The sequence below is a fragment of the Marmota monax genome, unplaced genomic scaffold (genome assembly GCF_021218885.2).
Source record: "Marmota monax isolate L192 unplaced genomic scaffold, Marmota_monax_Labrador192_F-V1.1 WCK01_AAM20220418_F8-fsc00021, whole genome shotgun sequence".
Lineage (NCBI taxonomy): Eukaryota > Metazoa > Chordata > Mammalia > Rodentia > Sciuridae > Marmota > Marmota monax.
Genome location: NW_026695228.1, coordinates 4462436 through 4487428, shown reverse-complemented (window position 1 = coordinate 4487428; position 24993 = coordinate 4462436). Strand labels below are relative to the sequence as shown.

Below are 24993 nucleotides of genomic sequence, written 5' to 3'. Positions count from 1 at the left end.
TAATTTTGTTTGTTTGTTTTTTACAACTTTCTGTGAATCTGTAATTACTTCAAAATAAAAATGCTAGAAAAAAAGTGAATGAGCTTGGAGGACTTTTGTAGTTTAAGAAAAACTACAAAAATTATAACGAAAAATAAATCAAGAGCATTTATATTTGTTGTTGCTATTGTTGTTTTGTTTGTTTGTTTCTTTTCCCAGCATGGCATAGCTGGAGGTGATTTTCCTGTTGGGCTCCTTGAATTCCTCAGATGTAGCACCTAACTGAAATGAAAATTCTTAGGGCTGCCTAACACGGGACCTGAGGTCTGGTCTGGTCTGCTGCATTCAAGTTTATATTCCTTATGTTGTTTTACCTAAGTAGTAATTTTTATATTGTCAATACTGTTGGTATGAGGAACAAAAGCACAGAACCATATATGAATGAAATTGGCATAAAAGGAGAATAAAAAATTGAAATGGAGTTTGTATACCAAACTGAGATGACTGTCAAGCAACAACAGAGGTGCACTGAGGGTACGTGTTTAATGACAACTGCATGACCTCTTTAAACTTGAGGATCTCAGTCATGTTAAAGAAACATGCAACCCATAATATGACAAGCTGGGGAGCTGGGAAATGAGAAGAAAATAAAACAGCAAATAGGAAGGTTTTTGCTTTGTGCCTTGAGAGACGTAAAAATGGTAATGGTGTCAAAACACACACACAAAAAGATCTAAAGTCTCCATCCTTCCCTGGGATGGGGCCTCTACTACATGACAGGTGGGAGGCTGGGCAGATTGAACTCTCTCCAGAAGGAAGCTGTCCAAGGCTGAGCCAAAACTCTAAATTCCTGAGCTGTAGAGAGGACAATGGTAAAAATTGTGCATTTGGAATGAGATTTTCCTCTTCAGGATGCTAAACTTTTCTCCCATAAGTCATCTAAGATGTCACACTAGGTGCAGAATGAAAATATATGTTTAACATTCCAATAGAGAGATTGTTTGTTCAGGAAACATTTAGGATGCTAAGCATATCTTTAGCCTTTTAACTGCTTTAATTTGTGTAAATTCTTACCTACAGAAAGCCTTCCCCTAGTCAACCTCACATCCATTTCTTTTCCCTGTACTTGTTTCCAACAGTGCTCAGTGAGAGAGACCAATGCTACGTAGTCCTTCTTAAATTATAAATGATCTAGAACATTCTCTTCTTATACTATTTATTTGTTCTGGCAACTTTAAGTAAGGATTTCTGTTTTCTCACATTTTACTTAAATTCCTTGTGGATACTAGTTAGTCAATCGATCCTAGATAGAAATATAGTAATAATCAATCAACTCTATGTCTTGGTTCAATATGTATTTTACTCAGAAAATCCATATTGATCTCTTCCTCCATTGTTCATCTTCTTTTTAGCTTTCAGCCAAGAAAAGAGAACTGAGTAGATAGCAATATAGTATAGCGGGAAGCAAGTAGCTTTTGGAACCAGACAAGTCTGGGTCACCTCCTCACTCTGTTTCTAGTAGTGTGCCCTTGGGCAAATTATTTAACCTATTCGAGCCTCAGTTTCCTCAACTATTAAATGGTATGATACCTACCTCATCAGATTGTTGTGAAATTTAAATGAGATTACGTTTTGTAAAGCGCCCAGCACAGTGCCTGGAGACAAGACACATACATAAATATTATAATACAAAGCAATATGTGGTAAGTGCCATATGAGTGGTATGGATGAGGTAGGGAGGAGAGGGGCTGGTGATGATTATGAGGTAAAGCACAGAGAGGAGGGACAGTTGAGGAGAGCTCTGAAAGATGAGTAGGATTGCTATGAATGGAGGTGAGAGGTGAAGGCCAGCTCAGGCAAAAGGAATAGAATGAAAAAAAGTATAAATAAAAATGACATGGTGGGTGACCCACTTTTGGTAGAATACATGATGGGGAGAATAAGATCCAAAAGGTCAGGAGGGAGGATCTTGGTTGCCCAGCTCCTCTTGGGGGAACTACTGAATATTTTTGAGCAGGGAACATTTATAATCACAAAGAGGGATTGGACGACAATACACAGCATGAACCCCCTGGAAAACAGAGGGTAAGTCCAGAGCAGTGAGCAACTGGAGTAGGTTTCTAGGATCAGGGAGGTGGAGAAAATCTAAGGTGAGATTATCATTGCAAAAGGGTAGGGAATGAATACAAGTTTCACCTACTTCATGATTTTGCCTAGGGATAGTCCTGTCTCTGAGTACCTTTGGCAAGAGGAGACAACAAGAGATAGTATCAGGACACATGCATTTGGAACATCTTGGGTTACAAATCAAGGCAAGGGTTAAACATCATTTTTTTTTCTTCTTTCTTAAGGTCACTGTTGACTGAATATCCTAGCACAACAACTACACTTGACTACGCTTGGTTTTCACCTCATGTGTAACAGATTGCTAAGTTATAATTCTAATATGGTCTTAATGCAGATTTTGCATTCAATTTCCTTTTGTCTCTTCTCACAAAGATGAAAAATAAATTGATTTTGCTGCTCTGTCTAGCCACCTTTATACGAAGCTGGAACCATGAAATCATCCTTATGTAATCGCCAAATGTTATGGCATGTTTACAAACTCCAGAGTCACACAAAATGCAAAATATCTTGGAACAAAATAAAAATGTTGCACCACATATGTAGAAAAGTGATGTTTAATCCTGTCACTTACTTTCAAAAAGTGTTTATTACATTTATAAATATTTCCCATTTTTGAATTCACATTATTTGTATTTCAGAGGTATGTAAAATTTATTTAAAACAAAATGGGGTATTTTGTCATTTTTCCAATAATAGCTAACTTTTGGCTTCATATTTCAACCATAATTGGATATTTCTAGGTCTCCTAGACAGAATCATTGTTTAGACAGCTAAATATTTTAGAAAAAAAATTTAAATTTAAAATTTCATTGCAGTAATCAGAGTGTTTTTATTTTCAGTAAATATGGAGGGTTTGTTGAGATGGATTAGTTTGATATGGTCTTACCTTTTCAGTCATGTGTTAAGACAGACCTTCCTCTCCTGAAGAACAGGGAATAATTAATTGACTCTAACAAAGTCAAGGAGAAGATGGCTGGAAGGATTGTCCTACCACATCTGAAACTATTTTTACACTGAATAAGAACAGGGATCAAAAACTTAGAGGCAACAAAATGTATACAACCAGAAAAAGACTGAAATTTCTGAAAAACTGAAACATAATGGTTTAGACTACCATTTCTCCTTTCCCTAAGGTCTGTCTTGACACATCATGTATTATAAGTACATAAAATACAAAGGAATAATTCCAAGGATTCCCAGTCTTCTATGATTGGACTTAACACTTTAGTAAACTTTTAGTAAACATATTTTAGCAATTATTCTGTTCTGGATCAGTTCAAGTGGAGTTCAAAAAGCTAAGGATAAAGATGATATAGTTTTCTGGATGTCATCTTGAAAGAGTTTGTTTCTTACAACCAGTTTTATAGTATTTAACAACTGTTAGCTGGTCATAATTAAATATTCAATAAATAAAATAAGATGACTTAAAAGATAATATGCTTAAAATGGGCTTACAAAGTATGTACCATAAACATTTAGGTACTGCTATCAAAGTAAAATCTCACTTAAATTTGCTTGTATTTGTTCACAAATATTTCTTTGAAAACAGCCCGTAGTGAACAAATGATAATACACAATTATGTGTACAATGTGTTTTAAAAAAATAAAAATTAAAAATAAGATTTAAATCTCTGACTAGAAGTAAAACCAAAGTTAATCTCAACAAATGATAAATCTGGGATGGTCTAATTCTAAATGACTTTTTATGCTTCAACAAATGTGAAAAATACTCTTTCAAGATGCATACAATTAGGAATTACTTTCTCAACGCATGGTGATTACCTTATGAATTATTATTTCTTATTTGTGCATTTACTTCTATCTTTTGGTGTGTATGACTCCTGCCTTCACTCAAAACCTTCTTCCAACCCATCAACCATTCCACTGGGCTGTGAGGACTGCTCTTAAGAAAAGCAAGTCTGATCACATCATGGTCCTTCCTGTATTCAACTGTATTCAACTTTTAATTTAAAAAAATCACATTGTGTCATTTATGACTTGTTTTAAAATTCTAAATTCAGAGGTGAAAAAAGTTCTTCTCATTTGTTAAAGTAATATAGACCAAAGATCTTATTTAGAAATAAGTTTGAAAACATTAGGAGGAATTAGCTTTCTGGAGTCAATAGAATCCAGAAAAGGTAGGCTGGAATGGGGTGGCCACCACAATAAGGGTCAAAGTGAGAATACATGAGGGGTCAGGAAAAAAGACTGAAAATGGATGGTCAGTGATACAACACTTCTAATGCTGGAAGTCAATGAGAATTCAAAAAATGTCGGTATTGGCTGAGCATATGTGATACCAAAAGAGTGGCTACCCAAAATATTCAGAGAACCCAACAAAAATTAGCTATCATCATAAACCATTGGAAGACTGAAACCATGTCAAGAATTTGAACAAAGATAGAACTTTTAACCCACTTCCTGTTATGGGAGAGACTAATAGTAGGAAGAGAAACATGCTCAGAGCAAAATTGAAGACAGGTTATTGGTTCTTTTGATGAAAGGAGATGTGAGAGAACTGACTTCTGACCTCCACAAGAGACATGTGGCAGAATTTTACTGGAGAACACTCTACACAGTCAGGAGACTTTTCTATGGTTTGTTTTTTCCAAAGAGGCAGTCAACCAGGTAGGGCAGGTGTCTGCTCTTACCTGCTGAAGCTGCTGGGCAATGACTCCATCTCTTGAAGAGAATTTGAGGCATAAGTAAAATAGTAGACAAGAAAATTCCCAAGGTGTACCTAGTCCTGAGACAAGACAGAAATATCCTAGGTAATTGTCCTATTAAAGGTGCTAACTGCAGAATGCAGTGGTGTACACCTATAATCTGAGTGGTTCAGGAGGCTGAGTTAGGAGGATTGCAAATTCAAAGTCAGCTTCAGCAATTTAGCAAGACCTTATCTCAAAATAAAAATAAAAAAGGGCTTGAATTGTGGCTGAGTGCCTAAATGCCCCTGTATTCAATCGCTGGAACAAAAAAAAAAAAAAAAAAAAAAAAAAGGTACCAACTGATCAGTGTTATGAAGCTATACTTCCTAAGTTTCATCATTTCTGAATTAATGCTTTTATTTCAAATCATGCTAAATTAATTTGCATCATTTGACTCATGATTTTTTTCCTTCTTCTTCTTCTTTAAAAACTCTTTCTCCCTGGATTCTGTAATCCTCTTCCCTCATTTTCTGATGACCTCTCAGGGATGAATTTGTTCTTGGGCAATACTCACTCCAACTGCCTTTGAGATATTAGTGCTCAGGCCATATTTTTTTTTTCTTTCTCCTCTGCATTGTACAATGGTAACATTCCCTTTGTGAGTCCAGCTATTATTTATGTCCTGGTGATTCCCCCAAGTCTTTGTCTGAAGCTCATGTCTTTCTCCTGAATTCTAGACATTTATTGCCAGGTTAAATCAGTAAGTTCAATGCATGGTGATTACCTTATGAATTATCATTTCTTATTTGTGTATTTACTTCTGTCTTTTGGTGTGTATGCCCTCCTGCCTTCACTCAAAACCTTCTTCCAACCCATCAACCATTCCACTGGGCTGTGAGGACTGCTCTCAAGAAAAGCAAGTCTGATCACATCATGGTCCTTCCTTCCAGTGGCATCTTGCTGACTTCACAGGGACTCTTCATAATGAAATCCTCCTGTCCCTGTTGATCTCCACAATTTTATGCAATGCAAGATCCCATCTTTCACCAAACTCAGACACACACACTCACCCTGCTCTGGAGGATAACCTCTGCCCTTTGCAACTGTGGTTTGGGGCTAAAAATTCCCTCCATCATGGTCAGTGAGAAATTTGAAATTCTTTTCTTCCAGCTTTGGACTACCTGTCACAGCCTCTTATAGCCATCTCTCCCTTCCTGTACCATTACCTGTACCATTAACCACTCTTCATTAGTTCTGCTCCTGTGACTCAGACAGGGGCTATTAGGACCATATTTTGCCATATAGATCCCCCAACTAGATTCTTGGTTATATCAAGCTTGGTACCCCTTCTTGCTATGTCATTGCTTGACAGGGTTTTTTTTTTTTTTTTTTTTTTTTTTTTAAATTGCCAAAGCTGACTTTGAACTTGAGATCCTCCTGCCTCATCCTACCAAAGTGCTGAATTCCAGGTACGTACCACCTTTCCTGGTGGAGCATACTAGAGTTCAATAACTGTTAAATAAGGTAAAGGAAATTTTGAATCTCAACTTAAATTTGTATTTCAAAATGGAATTTGAGGGTATTTTTATGAATTCCTCTTTCATTAGTAAAATTTCCTTTGAAAGTGTTAGCTGGACTCAACAGAACTTCTAAAGAAAATGCTTTACCCCTTAACTTGTCATCAAGATGGTAGAAACACAATGATGACCAAGATTTAACTAAGAGACATTTCCCCTACAGTGGGGAGGCTGGTGGCCCTGAACCAAATTATGGTGAGAAACCTAGGAGCAATTAGGGACAACCAATGACCTGGAAGCCCTGCTTGTCAAAAATCACTGGTCTAAAATCAGAGTGAGAGAAGAACTATTAAAAGTCATCTTGACTTCTGCAAGGGGGTTTTCTGGAATCAATCAAATGAGATACTAGTGATTTGTCACATTAAAATAGCCAGAGAATAGAGAAAATTAACTACTTTATGTTTGAGGGAAGGACATCAAGGGAAGTTGTGATACTGTTTATGCACTATGCCCATCCCCATATTTCTCTTTCTGTGTTCTTGCTAACACATTCCTGTCCGAGAATGTCCCCCTTATATAGCAAATGGGGAAGGACAAGATAGAGGCCAATAGAACTCAGACTGGAAGGCTGAGAAAGCTAGGCCTGCCAAGAAGCAGCCCCTGATACAATTTCTCAAAGGTCTTAAAGTCTTGGGAAAAAAATTTCTAGTCTGAACTTGTCATTAAAGTTAAATGAACTTTAATGGTTTACAACGATGAAGGAGAAAAATATCATATTTTAAGTAGGTACATCTGCTTTTATCTCAATCTAAATAACTGAATTCCATAGATTCAAGACATGGTTTTGTTCTTTTTTTCACATTTTCTTATCTGTGAAATTGGGATTCACTTGATAATTAATTAGCATTTTATAGTTTGCCAGGTTTCTTTTCTTTTTATGGCATTATTAGTAATACTTCATGTTTAATCAGTGGTGTCTCACCATCAGTGATATAGCATACGTATTGGTCAATCCCACTGTGACATGGCTAACTAAGTAGGATAGATAATAAAAAATACTGTAAAGACAGAAGGAGGGACATTCCAAGTATCTAGTTAAGTGTTCAATATTCTTCTAGGTGCCAGTTTTAGTTTGGTGCTACCAGAGTTTGTAGGATGTGGCTTAACCATTGTTTGGGTGATTATAAGTCTTGGGGTAGTCTGGGTTGCCACAAAAGTGCCAACTACTCCAATAATACCAAAGTTAGGTAAGTCTGCCTTTGTATATATAGTTTCTGCCAGGAGAAGACAGGGGTCATGGTTATCAACCATTCGCCTTTCCTCTTATATTGGCTTGGTATCATCTTCCCAGCTATATGACCCTCCTAAACTCCCCACTCTCAGCCCTTCCCCAGGAATATGTCATCCCAACTTTTCTCTTGACAACACAGGCTAAGTAGTGGATGGGGTTCATCCCTATTACATTCTATCAAAAATTACAATATTGCATGGATTTTCAAGGCTAACTGTTTATCCTCAATGATCTCAGTTTAGCAAATGTTGAGCCTAGCAGCTTCAAAATACAACACTTATCCAAGCAAGAAAGTTTTAATGCTGAATTACTAGAGTTCAAATTCTTGCACTAAGATTAGAAGGGCCACTCACCTTAAGCCGACTCTCTAAACTGCAGGTGAAGCATATTAAATTAATAAAAATCACATCTGGAGGGCTAGCTAATAAACCTATCTTGCAAGTACAGCATGTATTATAAGGGCCAATATCTCTTTTCAAGATTGCATATGTAAAGAATCTTCTTTAGCTCAAAGTTAATAAATCCTATTTGCAGAACCTGGCAATTTAGTAGATATATCTTAATGTTTAAAAAGAATTGGGTGACTAATTGCTGAATTTTGTGATATACACAAAGAAAATAATGGTGAACTGCATAGATAATATCCCTACTTTCACAGAAAAGGATCTAAGGCTTCCTGAGTCTATATGCTCTTACTAAGTTTTTCAGTTTCATTTCTCTATTAAGTATTTTTGTTTCCAGTAGCTCGTGGGGGACAGCACATCAATTTCAAATATCTGAAATAATTTTTCTAGCGTTAAGTGTTGTAAGATTAAATTGTATACAATATAGCTTCAAAGCTAATGACAATGGTGTATTCTTAGACTTCATTGCCAGGTTTTTCTCATGCTTAATAAGAAGGATGATGACTGGTGACTCTTCAAATATTTAAGAGATGTGTACACCATTCAGAGTAACTTCCTCTGAAGGCGAGAAGGCTATTTTGTTGAGTTGTGTCTTATCTTTTTTCTACTAAGAATGTATCAGAGTGTGTGTTTTATTGTAGTATTGCTAACAGCTTGTAAGAGCCAATTTGTTTTTTTTTTTGGGGGGGGTGGTGGTTACTGGGGATTGAACCCAGGGACACTTAATCACTAAGCCACATCCCCAGCCCTATTTTGTATTTTATTTAGAGACAGGGTCTCACAGAGTTGCTTAGGGCCTTGCTTTTGCTGAGGCTGGCTTTGAACTTGCGATCCTACTGCCTCTATTTACTGAACTAGCTGCATATGAGGGAAAGGCTATTGACCAACTGTTACTATAGGAACTAAAATGGGTCACGTTAATATGGAACAATTGATGTTAAGGGGCAAACAGATAGCTCTGGATATAATGGCAGACTTGCCACCAACATGATACGTAAATTCTGGAGATAAAGAGGATCACCCCTGTAGTGGACATTAAAAGAGTATTTTGTCAAGCTTCTCAAAAACATTTGGCGCACCGGGCATGGTGGTACACTCCAGTAATCCTAGTGGTTTGGGAGGCTGAGGCAGTAGGATCGCACACAACATTAAGGTTTTTAGTACAATCAATGCCAAATCTTGAAGCATTATTTAGCAATGAAACATTAGGTAGTTTTCAAGTTTGTAGCCAGTTTTCTCTTGAAGGTCATGTAATCATAAAATCCCAATAAGAGTTGGCAGAGAGAGAGGACTTGGATGGAAAAGTTGAAAGAAAATGAAAAAAAAAGAAAAGTAAAACTAATCATTAGCTATTGTTAGAAATCGAGGAACAGACTGAGCCACTATTGAGAAATGACAAATTGCAGTTTAGTACTCTCATAAAAAAAGAAGATGACTTATTAACTCATTCTGTCAAATAATAGCATAAAATTGGACCCCCAAAGTGCTTATACAATCTCAGTAGCTATAAGTACTCCTCATATTTAAGTATGTCAAAGATACAAATTAATTTCTTTTTTAGGCTTTATAACTTAAGCAAAAACTCAGCTAACAGATTATATTGGCAGTGAATTTTCTCTCACATAAGCGTATCATTGAAGGTAATTCCTATTTAGAAATTAAACTAACAGTACATAAAATTAGAAATCAAGGAATTAGAACACTCTAGTCATTAGGGCGCAGAGAAAAACTGACTTTAGTGTTAAAATGCCCTGCACTGGTGATTCTGTGGTACTCATATAATAGTGAATAACTGCACAGTCACAGTTGGCCAGGCTCTGTGCTCAGTGCTTTGCCTGGGACATTTCATTCAATCTATCCAATCACTAAATATGCACCTTCCATCCTTCTCATTTTTTTTGGATGGGAAATGAAACTCACCAACTCTGAAAACTTGCCCATTGTTGCCACTCAGTTTTAACTTTTTGGAATTTGTGACTTAAACTCTAGAGGTTATCCCCTCAGCCTAAAGTAGAGTGCCTGACATTTTATGAAGGAAAGCATACAGTATGGAATCCATCAGGAATGGTGACACACTCCATCCTTAAAATACACTAAAAAGTATTGTTCTCAAGAGGTGCATTGGAGAGGGACTTAGGAGTCATCAAATATGCACATCCCAAAGCTCAAATTGCTTTTCTTATACACATTCTCCTCCCTAAGCCACTCAGCACTCCATGGCCTTGGCTGACCAAGTGACAAAGGGAGACTTTCAAACTTAATCAAGTTCTAAGTTACCTATCATGAAAAAACAAACACACAATTAATATTTAGTAGCAAGATGAGAGCTGATGTTTCTGTGGCTGCTATCTTTGTTATTATTATTTTGGCTTTGGGTTTCTTTCACTGTTATGTGGCTAGAAAGCCAATTACAGTCAATTATTTGATTTCTACAATGCTAAATTCTACTCAGTTCTATATTTAATCTTCAATACTGCATGCAGACAGAGATCTGTGCCATATTAGGCTCCCAGGGAGCAAGGCCTCTGTCTATACAGCATGTCCTGCCTATCTTGTTGCCTGCTTCCCATATAGTAGACACTCAATCAAAGCTATTGACAGATTGCATGCTTTTTGTTTCAGTTGCATTTTCATCAATATTTTCTTTTTAAAAAATCTCTAACAGAATTCTTCTCTTAAAAAGAATATTTCTGCCAAAAGTTGTCCTACACCGAGAAGTTAAAACCGCAAATAGGAAAGATGAGATTAGAGGAGTTTGCATTCTGAGGGTATATATCTCATATATTCGGAGCGGAGTCATTTCTTATACTCAAGGTATCCTCCATAGATAAAGTGCTAGTCAGTAAGGGAACAGAGGCCTTATGATAACAACAGATGATGATGGTCATAAAAGCAGGGTTGAAATTAATAATTATGATGTAGAGTCTGCATATCCTTTGTTCAAAGAAAAAAAAACGCAAACCAACACCAAAACGGCTAGAACATTTCTCTCAAGGATTATGTTTATTCATCTAGAATTGGAATGTAGGATGCAGCTATTGCATTACTGATATGATCGCCTGCTTGGAAATCTAAAGAGACATCTTTGTCTCCGTCATAAGTGGATTCAGCTGGAATGAGTAATTACTCCTAAAGTCTTGAGCCACAACAGGGTGGAGGTGGGGTGTTTGGAATCATGCTTTTCAACTTTGCTTGTACTTGGCCGTAGACTTAAACTAGCATGGGAAATCCCATTCTGCTACATGAACTTTGCAGGCTTTCATTCACTTACTGGCAATGAACAGAAGATTTTATTAAAATGAGCTCTGAATAAACAAGAGTTGTTAGATTTTATGGCACAAAGGGAGTTTTCAACGGCCACTGAAAACAAGTTGATTTCGTGTCTGAAAACAGACAATATCTTCAATGGGTTAAAAGTTGGTTGCCTTAAAACTGCTAACCCTAGCATTCAGCCCATCAATACTGAATTCTGTGAGTGCATTACTGGGACCTACTGATTTGAAGTTACAGTACAGTATGTCAATATACCACTTCCCTTAATGGTTTTCAAACTGATGCATCCAGGCAGGATCATAGCAATGTCCTTGTGAAAGTTCCCTTGGTATCAGGCAATACATATCCTGTTCTGTGGTACCTACAGCCAGTATGTTGGGTGAATAAAAATGCATTTAAATAAAATCTCTTCAGAAAAATACCATCTCATCAGAGGTGTGTTGGGTGTGTTGCTTCACCTAAAACCTATTACTTAATTGGGTATAATTAAAGAAATCCAAACTTTAACATTCCTAGACTACATTCTCCCCCTAAAGAAAATTTTAATTGATTTTTCTCTTCAACATAATCTGTGAACAATTTCTGGGAATCTGAATGTTGGTCATTCACAATATTACATTAGTTGCATTAGCACAACTTTATATCCAAAACTTTGTGGATAACGTTGTTAAATGTTCCCATAGCAAGAAAAAACATCTTCAGAGTGTCAAACAGAGAAAATGTTTGTTGTTTCTCTGCTTTTCAATTGATTCTAAAAGGTAACTATAAATAAGATAGAAAATGTCATTACAGTGGGTTTGTCTTTTAATAAAATCTTGACCATTTTTTCATTAAACATCTGAGTTTTTGTTGTGCTATTTCTTGTTAATTGCTATGTCTCTTGTTTGTGTCCATGGCCAAAACATTATTTCATGGAAATAATAGTATGTAATTCCTGAAACAATTGTTATCAATGACATTTACTAATTCAATTACTCTAGGGCTTGGGAAGATTTTATGAAAGCTACATCAGAGTTTTGAGCCAGTGAGAAATGGCTTGTTTATGACTCTTGCACTATTTAAGGACAAAAGTCCAATATCAACATTTGGTGAGAGTACCAAATGCTGTAATTTGAAACTTAGGATATACTTATATTGGAAAATTCTTATGAAAACCCAAAGGGACAAGTTGCAACAAAAGTGAACACAATATCATTTCAAAATCTGAGTGAATAGCATCACTGCAGTGGAAACTTATTCATTCTTTGATTTGATCCAATCTGCTTTACAATTACAGTTGAATAGGTTATAAAATATGCATGCCACAAGTTACAGTGTGTTTATGTGCCATGATAGTGGTAGTGGAAGTGGTGAAATGAATGTGTATTTTAGTTTACAATTATCTTTACTGAGAGGGCAAGTTGCCATCAATCAGATCTTGATCTGGTCATCTGGGAAATGCTCATAGCAATTTGCTTTTTGATCAATTTATCTTATTTGGGATAGAGTCCAATTTGGTGGCTTTACGTAGAAACTGAATATGTCTTCTTTGGGAGCATAAGAGGAATCAGAAAAGAGTTCCTCTTCATGTTCCTGAAATATTTCCAAAGGGTTTGAATCATTCCTAGTTCCAGACTAGTTATCTCTGGGGGCTAGAGGCAGCCAGGGTTGGGGTGGGCAGCAATCAAGGTCAATTCGAGCATCATTTTGCCTAACGTAGGAACTCAAAATATGGGCTCACATATAATAAAACACATGGCTAAAGCCTCAGATCTTCAGTTCCTGAGGGTCATGAGAGTCACAGCAATGACAGAGTGAGAGAACTCTTGCACTTGTCGTGACATTAAAAATATTTCACTACTGCGTTAAAGTGCTGGCTAATCAGAACCTATTGCAGCAGGATCCTGGGGTATCCCTGCTGTACCAGCCAGCACCCCATTCTCTCTGGACCATGGGAGGCTTTGGAGAAGACACAAGTGACAACTGAGGTTTCCCAAGGTCCCTCGAGGAGATCCATAAAGGTTCCTCTTTTTCAATGACATGTCTAGATGAAGCTAGATTTTTTTACATGGGCTTAAAATAAAATATCAGATAGCCAGAGGTTGAATGCTGAAGCAGATATGCAAATTTAGTCATCTTTTACAGAGACAGACATTAAATTTGCAAAATATTTAATTATTTCTTTTCTAAAAAATACTTCAACTCTGAAAAATATAGTTGTTTTTCATAAAACATACTATTCTTGTTTTCATCTGATGGGTTTATTTTATTACTTTAAAAAATTAATGAATAAAAATTTTAAGCGTCTAAAGGGATCCAGAGATCAAAGAATTTGAAACTGCTGCTTAAAGAAGCAATGGAATTCACAATTTGAATATGAAACACCAGAGAAGAGGGGCCTAAGAGCCCCAATCTCTTGATCATTCTATCGGGGTTCCACTTATCTTTGAAAGATTAGTTACTTACTTCAAAATATCCCTGTGTTTTTCACTTATGCAAAATCATGGCCACTAGCATATATTTAAATTTCAAAACCTTGGTAATTTAGACCAATTTATGTGTTTAAAGTTTCCAGTGTTATATTTTTCATAAAGAAATGCATTTTACCAGAATATGCTGATTAAACTATCAAAATGCTACCCCCAAAACCCCAGATTTAAATAATAAGTTAAAGTTATAGTTAGCATATCAATTTTCATGTTTATGGTACTTCTAAAATGCTTGCAATACACTGGTTTTTTATTTTAAGTATTTATCAGAAATCCTTTTCAGATTATGTTTTCTACTATCCTTTCAAGAGAGAGGAAAAAGAAACATTGTCTTCTGTTCTATTACCTCAAATTCTGACTCAGAATAATTAACTGTTTTATCTTATATAAGACAACAATGATGGAGAGGTGTACCATTGTCTTTTAAACCAAGAAAAACAAATGAGTAAAAATAAACACCCAGAAGGATCTTCTTATCAAGTTAAAATGCCCACTGTAGTATGCATTTAAAAAAACAAACAAACAAACAAAACAACAACAACAACAAATCACCCCTTAGAAATGAACTTGAGGCAAGTTCCAGTGAAGCTGAGGTTTGAACCCAAAGCCTTATGCATGCTAATCAAGCACTCCTCCAACCGGACTATATCCCCAGCCTCTAGAGGTGGGCTTTTATTCTAATCAGTGTGGCCACAAAGCTTAAGCAGACAGTGTAAATAGTGCCCCCAGGTGACTGAAAGGAGCAAAAACAGACCTTCTTGTAAATTACTCCCTGCCCCCACAACAAGAGGAGACTGCATTTCAGAAGTGTTGAAGTATGGACAAGCAACAACAACAACTAGAATCCCCATGAAATATGTAGTTAGAATTTACAGGAACATAAAAATTAATTACATAGTGCTTGTGGGATTATTTGTATTATGTTATATTTTGTTAATATCCTTTAGATTGCTCTAATAAGTGTAATGCAAAAAAAAAAGTAGAAATGAAAATTATAGAATGAAGTGGAAAGTGATCCAGCATCCTTAGTGTGCTTACTTCTAGATTCACAATCTAGGTGTATGAATTAACATGCTCATCCCCCAAACAAGGTACTTGATAAACATTTTTAATGCTTGTCATTTATTTTCCTGATCTCTTTACAATTTTCTAAAAGTCTGGAGTATAATTTTGCTGATAAATTTACTATGACCCCTTGATTTTCATAATTCAACAGGAAAATATATAGTCCTTAAAAAAAGAATCTTGAAAACAAGTATTAGGAATATACTTTTAAGGCCAACATTTAAATTTTAAGGCGCTCTGGGTTATAAACTTGTCCCTACAATGCTTTCACACTGTGGTACATGTGGTTCATCATCCCCAGAGCTAAAACCCTTAGTTCTGTATATAATAGCAGGGTGATAGCTGTAAGTCTACATTTCTGTTTGTTGATTTGGTTTCCAAGAAACAGGGATCCCAGTCAAGTGTTGTTCTGCAATCACTATCGACAGGATGAAGGTAATAGTACAGGTACTTGAGGAGGCAGGAACTGAAGTTTCAGTCATTAGAGCTAAAGTACTTCATTGAGTCTTGACTTTGGGGTTATAATCTATGATCCAAAATACCTTTAATTGGATATTTTATCCAACCACATTTTAAAGGTCAAGTGAGTCATTCTGACTATGGATGTTTGGTCTGGGAAGGATGCAGTAAGTGCTGTCACAAGTATCTGCTCTCCTTCTGGGAAGAAGGTTACCTGTAAAACACTCAACCCCATGACGAGGACACCTGGATCATTCTCCCACCTCCTTTTACAAACACAACATAAACTTCCTTTCTGAAATCGACAATAAGAAAACTCTTTCCTTTTTCTATTAGCTTCTGAGGCTCAGTGCCAATTCTGTATTTCATGCCTTATTGTAAAGAGTGGTAGGTTCTGTAGGTCCTTGAACATAACTATACACTTTTAGAAGGGTTTTGAGACCTTCATGGAAACAGATAGCAAGCCGAGAACCTGAAAATCGGCTAAAAGGCTTGCTAAGAAAAATCCCAGTTTCCTTTCTTTTTTACAACTACTCTCTCAGTGTTGAAAGTATAAAATGCCACGTCAAATGCACTGACTCTTCAGTGATGAGTGGATGAAGTAGGTGTTTTGAATTAGAACAAAATAAATCTCTCCTGTTGAAGCTATGGCCTTGGCCAAAATGGCATTTATTCAAGTCATTTAAACAACTCCATTCCATCTCACATGAAAACAAAAACAAAAACAAAACAAAACAAAACCCTCATGTAAGCCTAGATACCTTTTCCTTGTCTTCTTTCAGAAATAAAGTAACCAAAAGGAATCTATCCCCATGTGACACTGGATCCAGAGAGCTTGCCTTTCTGCTGATTTCTATCAGGAGGGTCAATGCATGGTTAACTGGAAAGAGCTTTCTCTTCCTCTCACTTGGGAAGAACAGAACCATGAGTGCATCAAATTTACTTCCTCCTTCTTGACCAACAGAAATGCCATATTTTAAATTGACATATACATAAATAGAGCAGCAGCAGTGAGTTTACGAACACATGTACCTGTGCAAGTAGACTATCAATGGCAGGACAAAATAAATCCTAATTTTTTTGCTTGCCTTTCTCAATATACATTCAACTCTCAATATGGATTTCAGTGAAACTATTTTCTTAAATAATCATACCATTCTTTTATAACTATTTTATAATGACTAACCTATTCTTAAGTCTTCCAATGAGCTCTTTTCAGGTTCAAGTATGGTTAAAGACAGAACAGTTAATGTGGTACAGAACCAAAGCTGGTTTTTAAGTCCTATGTTCTTCCTCACATAATTTTATACTGGATATGTGAAATGTAGGCCTGTTTCTTTGCCCCTTTGAAGGCATTTGGTTTTCCATGGGACCAAATTTCATCATGGCCCCAGATGTTTTCTGAGAGATATTTGTTGCCAAATTTCTGAGCAAAGGTTTTCAGTCAGGACTCACCTCTCCTTCTCTGGGCCAAGGCCTCCCATTCTGGGTATATTTGCTTTGATTCTGTCTCTTCTTTTGTCCTCCATCTGCGAACTTGCACAGTAAAGGCTCACTGGGGGCTGAGAAGATAAGAAACCAATTCCATGTTAGCAAATCCCCCTTAAAAAAATAAGTGATTATTTGAGTCACAGTAGTGCTTTGTAATGAAGATCTTTTGAAGTAACATCTTGGTTCTGAAAAAATATTTGGCCTCAATATCTTTTAGTCTCAATTTTGTTGGCTGCTGTTCTAAGTGGGCTTCAAAAAAGTACTGGCAGACCATAAAAGGATATCATAGATATTGTTGAAAAAACAGTCTGTTGAAGTACAATGTGAGCTCGCTTTAAAAGAGGCAAGCACCAACTTTTACAGTTAAGTTAGAAACATCCAGAATCTGTATTTGTGTGTGGATGAATATTTCTCCCTCAAGGCAACTGTATTTTCACTATAGAATCTGCTGGGTTCAATTTTCAAAATAGATGCTTGGGAGCTGCTTTCTAAAAAAGGGAAAGATTTTTCTAATTGCAATCAAATTAGCTGTGTTTTCTCATCAATCTTTTGCAATTCCAAAAAGTTTAAAAGTTAATCCTCCACCCCACTCCTTTCACTGCAGTTTCCCAGTAAAATCTCGACAGAATCCCAGGGAGAACAATTATTAGAATATTAAGTGGACACACATGATAAAACATAGTCAAAGTACATGACTATAACTCATGACTCATAGATTCGTTAGAAGGTCCTGTCGGACTTCAGTAAACTGATTTCCTAAGAGGAAATGATCAAAACTAAAGTATGTCGGAACTTCTCTTACAATATTGACAGTGAGAAAGGATGAATGATGAATCTTTTCTTTCTTTTCAAGTTTTTTATTTGTTCTAATTAGTTATAAATGACAGTAGAATACATTTTGACACATCATACATAAATGGAATATATCTTCTCATTCATCTGGTTGTACCTGTGTAGAATCACATAGGTCATGTGATCATATGCACATACAGTAATAATGTCCAATTCATTCTACTATCATTCTTACCCCCATGCCCCCTCTCCCTTCATTCTCCTGTGCCTAGTCCAAAACACCTCAATTCTCTTTCTTCTTTAGTGTGAATTTGCATCCGCATATCAGAGAAAACATAGGATGAATCTTAAACATCCAATAGGGCAAATTATTCTTTGAGATTGGCGTCTCCCTCCATATCACTATTAGACTGTAAAAGAAAGCTATATTAGCTTAATGACTTCGTCAACACATTAAGATACCTGGGCAGGTTAATTTGTTCGTTTATTGGCTTGAATAAGCCCAATATTATTTTGTAAGTTTACAGTTTGAAAACCAAAATGAATCACTCCTTTCTTTACTAACTGAGAAAAAATTTTAGCTGAAAATTAACTGCAATTAATGCTCTAAACAAGTCAGAGTTATTAAAGCTCTGACTTCCATGATTTTGTGAAACTGTAGCTATCACACAAGATAAAGAGGACATCATAGAATGTCTGTGGAAAGCTACTGTCTTTACATTAGAATTGATGTAAATTCTCACTCCAAATGAATTAGCTAAATCCAATCACTGGATCTCAGTATTTCATGAGCAAGAATAGTTCTAGTGAGATTTCAAAATTATATATACTATTCAAAATCATTCCTTTCTGTAGAATCTTCTATCCCAGAACTTCAGAATACATCTGTCCATTCAATGGGAAGTTGTGCTAATGTATAAATTCATCATTGATAAAATTACAAATTTCTCAAAAAATGTGAACCTGTAAGTACCTTTCATTTCCTGCCCTAAAGAACTGGGTCCAGTTCTTCTGAGGAGGGTTATCATGTCCTGTGCCTCTATTAGCTAAGAAATATCTATCAAATAAATTTACAAATGCACACAAAATCATAGAAACACTGATTTTTGTTTTGTTTTTAACAGCTACATTGATTCAACAGACACAAAACCAACTACACATTTCCATTGTATAGAATTTGTAAATTTTAATATGTTCACATATCTGTATACCCTTCATCACTGTCAAACATATTCATCACTCCCCAAAGTTAGAAATTTCTATTCACATGTAATCTTATCCAAAGAAAAAAATTTCTTTTAGTGTTTGGTGCTCATAAAAAAACCCTTCCATTTTACATAGATGATCGCACTTAATCCTCATACTAACCTTAAGAAGTAGTTGAAATTTTCCCCTATTTTGCAAGTGAGGGAATTGAAATTCAGAATGGTTAAGTGGCTTTCCCCAGGTCATAGAATTGGTATTCAAAGCCAGGTAGCAGTTAAACCACTAAGTGCAATTATTGCCCTAGTCCTCAACAGAAGTCGTGCTTCATTTCTCAAGTATCATCCTCAAGGAAGAAAAGGTCTTGGCACTCCTCTGTGCACTGTGTTCCAATAAATGGAATTGGCCACACGTAGAACTTTCATTTCTGTCCAGATCTGTTTCCATGTTCCCCAGCTCGTGTCTAAAGAGTCATGAGGAACCAGATGCATCATGGGAAAGAATCTGACTGTCTCCTCGGGAGTTAAGTCTTAGGTGAATGTGACAGTGCCTCTTCCTTCCTTCCTTAGCCCTCATCCCATTTTTTTCTTTAATATAATAAGACTCCTGTTATTAGGAAATTATATTTGAACTTTAAGAGGGACCAACTTTCTTATTTTGTTTCTAAATCTTCCCTGATAATTTCCAGAAATGTATTATGTCCTTTGGCAGCAACAATACGTTGACTAGTGGCCACAGAAAGTCTGAGGTTCCTTTTCCAACTTGTAAATGGTAATCCTTTCTTAAATTATTTAAATTGTACCTTTTATACTTCTTTGGATAATGGCTTTCATGAGTGAGACTTTCTACTCTCTGAAGAAGGATTACCTTTATTGCATCCTTAATACTGATTTATTTGAGGTGAATGGGGAAAAAAAAACCCTCTAGTTCTACAAGTATAGAATATAAAACTGAATTCTTTTTAAATAGTGCATGTTTCTATAGGCTTTACTTTGGGTAAAGGTTAATTTGGGTGCATTTAATTGTTAGTGGTACCAGTTTTTTTTTCAAGGCCTGATGTCTGTCTCCTCAACTTAAAATCTGTAAGAAACCGGACATGTTATTTAAAAAAAAAAGATATTTCTGTGATTCGTTTTTATCATGTATAGGATGGAGATAATAATGTTAAATGCCTCATAGAGCTGCTGTGAAAATTGCATAAATTAATGCATATAAAGGGCTCAAGAGTCTATGGAACATCTGTAAATAAAAATCCCGCATTTGCTGCAACAATCATTATTGCTCAGCATCCCTGTTAGCAGTTCCCAGTTAAAGGCTGCGAGACCTGATCACTTGTCATTGTCAGAGTTCAGAGTGTTTAATCAACTCAACTTTATTTTCATCAGGCTTGTTTCATTTTAATTCCACGGAGGCTCATCAACACAATGTGTGACTATACTCCAAGCACAAGAAAAAGATGTGTTCCTAGAGAGGATCTGTGTTTGCAGAATTGCTCATGTTGACTATAGCTTGTCATTAGACCATCTGGGCACTTCAGCACTGGTGACTCTCCTGGGGTGACTCTCCTGGGTCTTCACCAGAACTAAGACCCTATTATCTCCTGAAGCTGGCCACATTACTGTTCTGTTTTAACCTAAAACTGTGTATAACATATGCTCCTTGTTTCTCCCCCCTCTTTTTTTTTTTTTTTTTTTTGCTTTTGTTTCTCATTACTATTGCCATTACCATTATTTTGTTACTTAGTTGCAAAAGTTCTATCAGGAGTTCTAATCCACCAAAGTTCTAATTTTTTATTATGGAAATTAAAAGTCTCTTATATAGCAAGTGTTTTCCTCATTGCATTAATTTAAATATATGTCTTAAATATCTTTACATACATTGTACATTTATTTAGACAAGGGGATTGATCTAGAAATATGTATTTATATATGTACATATGTATACCCAAACACCTGTACTTACATCAGAACATGTGCATATTTAAAAGCCTTTTTTGTGGAAACTTGGTAGCTATAGAATTAACTGGCAACATTTGCAGTAAAAGGACTTGAATGAAGTATTCACCCCAGGAACTCACCTGCCCACTGGTATAATAAAAAAATTTGCAGAAGTATCACTGAAACAAATATTGTCAAAAACCATATTCTAGCTTTCCAAGGGTCAAATATATGTAGAATATGAGATTCTCAATTTTTAATGTTACCTTGAAGCTTTATAATTAAAAAAAAAACACTTTGGAAGAACTATTTTAGCATTAAGCAAAATTTAAAAAGCCATATAGTAAGAATTTATTAGCTTTCAACTGAGATGTCTTTGAGGATTGTCTTTGTGAATTTCACAATTTCTCAAAGGTCTCTTGCTTTCAGCCACCCTGATATTCAAGGGTCTTCAAAAGCTGTTGGGCGAAGAGAGTGAAAATGACCTATTTGTACTTGTTTGTATTGCCATGTTCAAAGATCAGATGCAACTCTATTAATCCAAAAATGATTATGATGGGAAAATATACCAGGCAATGTCTTTTAAAAAATATATTTTAAGTTGTACATGGACACAACTTTATTTGTTTATTTTTAATGTAGTGCTGGAGGATTGAACCTGGTGCCTCACATGTGCTAGGCCAGGAATCTACGCCTGAGCCACAACCCTAGAACGATGTTTTTTACTACATGAAAAAAAATTAAAAATAAATCTCCCAAAATGAATTTCCAAATACTTCATTTTAAAAGGATGGATAAGTATTATAATATTACCCTTGAATTCTAGGAGCCTAATTCTAAATTACTTTCCCAAAGGGGCATATTTCATCGAAAGTGGCAGGGAAAACATTAGCAAATTGAGTGAATTAAGAGTTATGTTAAGATTTATGCAATTTTCTAGTTCTCGTGTGATTTCCAAATACCTGCAAGATGAAATTCCCTTGATTAGAAGAGAGAATTGTGTCCTCTTAATCTTACCTTTACCCACAACCTCCCACCCCTTGAAGGATTTCTAGTACCACCTCTAAATGTCCTCCCTCTTTCCTGGAATTTTCTTTCCCAACTTCCCCACATCTACACTCTCCACTTGGTAAACTACAAGGAAGCCGTCTTGACTCTATCCCAGCTCGCCTCAGAGTGAATTTATCCTGGTAGAATTTCACAGGTAAAATGTTATTTCTGCTTGTGTTAAATTAACCCATTGATGGTAGCAATTTATTGTGAGACTTCAGTGTAGAAAGTGCTCACAGTAGGAGGCTGGATAAAGTAGATGTATGGGCACCTGAATGTATGTGTGTGAAGTATATATGCATGTGTGTTCATGCTGTTAAAAGTATTTTGCCCTTAGCTACAGATAATACATAAATAGGATGCTATTCTCAGTAAGACATAAGGGCCACCAGCAGTAGTATTACCACCTGGGAGTGCTTTAGAAGTGAAGAATCTGAGTCCTTTCCACTCTCCACCTCAGAAAAAAATCAATCAACATCTGCATTTAAACCCTATCCCAAGGTGATTTGTGAGAACTAGCTTGATTATGACTCGCTCCTTAACTGAGAGAAGAAGATGTCTTAGAAGTTAAACATGAACTCCTCTGAATAATGAGAAGATTTCAGTAGCACAGAAATATTGTATTGCCTACAATTTTCTTTGCAGGATTACGGTGCCAATTAATTTTCTGGAGTCTCCTTTAACAGTAGTTAAAATAGAGACTAAATGACGAAGAGCCCTTTGTGGATGTGAGATGCTGTTATAAGCCACAGATTGCAATGTGCTAGGAGACATTATGGTCTATCATGCAAATGGGGAGTATTTAAAATATAATTATAACAATGCATGGCAATAAAGTTTCATGGTAATTATGAAGAAGTAATTACTGTTTGCTTGCTTTGTGGAGTATTTCTCATCTTCCAAACTTTAAATTAAATGTGAAACATGCAATATACAAACAGAAATGATGATCTAGTGGTTTATAAGACTTGCTGTTTTAAGCAAAATAAAATAAAATAAAAAACAATAAAGAATTTGCTTAGCAAACTTTTGGTAAAAGACATTTTCTCTTGAACATGTAAAATACCTTCAATTTAACATGTAAATATTGGAGGCTTCTAATAGTTCTGCATATTTTGTTAGAGTGTTCACTTTATGCTCATTTTTGCCGTTTACATGATATATGACAGACTTCTTAAATGTGCTTGTGTGTGTGTGTATATTTCTAGATGCAAAACTAGCAAGTTGCTCCAAATTTAAACCACAATTTACATGGCAAAAATTGTTTGAATGTTACCACACAGAATTATTATGTTTGAGAGATGTAAAATCTTTTGCATATAGCAAAGGAGGCTATTTGGTTACATTTTCTTTTGAGACACAGTATCCTGTTTAACATGAAATTGTTTTATATACTCTAATAAGGGAGTTGTAGCAATTTGGGAGCTCCTGGTGTGATAAAATGTTGTTTTAGAAAGCACTTAGTTCCTGTCTGTTATAGGATTCCCAAATTTATCTAATTTAAACTCTTTATTTTTTCAGTAAGGAAAACAAAAGTTTAATGAACTGTCAGGTAATTTGTGGTAGTTGTTGGCATATTTATACCTAGAACTAGGTTCTCGTGACTTCTAAACCCACACTTTCCAACATCTTACTTTCCATGTTCTTATCATCAGAGGTAAGAAGAAATGAATTTCAAGCAGTTCTTGTGATTTATTACATAATTTGGGAATGGGACAAAAAAGATCAAATATTCACTAAAATATTATCACAGTAGTTGTATGGCCACAGGTTCAAAAAGAACTGTAAAGTAAGCAACCAACGAGATATCTTCAAAGGAATCATACTGCTCTTCTAATAACAGTTTGCATTAACAGAATAAGCAAATCACATGGGTTATATTTATAAGTGTCAGACACATGCTTACCCCTATCATTTAGGCTAAACTTGGCAGAGGAATATAAACCCCAAAGTGGAAATAAATAAAAAAGTTAATAGCACCCTCCAAAGAAAGTATAATTCGCATACATGTTCCTAATTTTACTCCTCAGTAATGGATTACTCCTTATATTTAGTCTCACAGACAGTCTGTACGTGGGAAGTTAGCCTTCCAGGAAAGGGAATGTCCCATGGTGACGATAGAAGCTGAGAAGAGCTGCCTAGAAACAAGACAGAGCTAATCACTTTCTGATACATCATATTATGGCCTGAATAATGAGCTCCAGATCTCTGTCTTAAGGATTAAAGCACCATCTTTTTTTTTTTTTTTTTTTAATTTGCAACCATTCTCTGATAATTGTTTCCTGGTATGACAAGATGGTTTTAAGAGGAAAAACCACAGCCTGTCAGGGGAATTACATAATATTATTGTCTCAAACGGAGAAAGCTGATGTTTCAAGTTGATGAGGCACAAAGAATTTGCTGACAGCTACATTTGGTCCATTATATGGTAAAGATAAGTGAAGCACTGGTGCTGAAGAGGATAATGTAAAGCAGCAGCACTTCTGAGAAGCAGCAAATAATTTACCTAACTACACATTAGAAACCCTGTTACTGGAAGGTGAAACATCATGGAATGGTGTCTAAGACAAAGAGTCTTTAAAAACAGCAGAATATTATTTATTAAACAAAATAGACCATCTTTTGATGCTGCCTCCTCCTGTCCTCCTCCTCGTTCCCACCTGTCCCTTGTAGAGCATTCTGCACACTCCCCCTGAAGGTCATGTTTATAGACTGCCATGTACTGTATGCAAGATGGTACTCTTACTAGAGTTATAAAGAGGAAAAATAGTTATCCTACAATGCATATGTTCCATTGATATTAAATATAAATATAGAAGAATATGTATAAAGTTAGTAAATTCCAATTATTGAAATCCATAAAAATTAAAAAAAATATCCTTTACAACTTCTTTTTTATAATTCCTTCTAGGAAATGCATAAATATATATCTACTAATCCATTGATCTAGTCCTTTTTTAAATTGTAAAGACAGCAGTATTACTGTTTGTCAGTTTTTTTCTTTTTTTATTTGTTCTTTTCAGATATATATGACAGTAGAGTATATTTTGACGTATTTTACATGTGTGAAGTGTAAGTTCTAATTAGGATCCCATTCTTGTGGTTGCATGTGATGTGGCATTACACTGGTTGTGTATTCATATACGAACATAGGAAAGTTGTATTCAATTCATTCTTTTTTGAAAAATTTATTTATTCTAATTTGTTATATAAGACATCAGACTGAATTTCAATTCATAGTACACATATAGAGCACAATTTTTCATGTCTGGTTTTACACAAAATAGGG

The 24993-nt window shown here is 35.6% G+C and overlaps 1 protein-coding gene across 11 annotated transcripts in view; it reads right to left on the bottom strand.

Annotated features, from left to right (window-relative positions):
* Rbms3 (RNA binding motif single stranded interacting protein 3) overlaps positions 1 to 24993 on the bottom strand; it is a 1321467-nt gene that overhangs the window by 120051 nt on the left and 1176423 nt on the right. For all 11 annotated transcript variants that reach the window (XM_058576560.1, XM_058576562.1, XM_058576563.1 and 8 more), the window contains one exon: positions 16687 to 16793. In XM_058576560.1, the coding sequence (XP_058432543.1) occupies positions 16687 to 16793 (107 nt within the window). The remainder of the gene's footprint in view (positions 1 to 16686; positions 16794 to 24993) is intronic.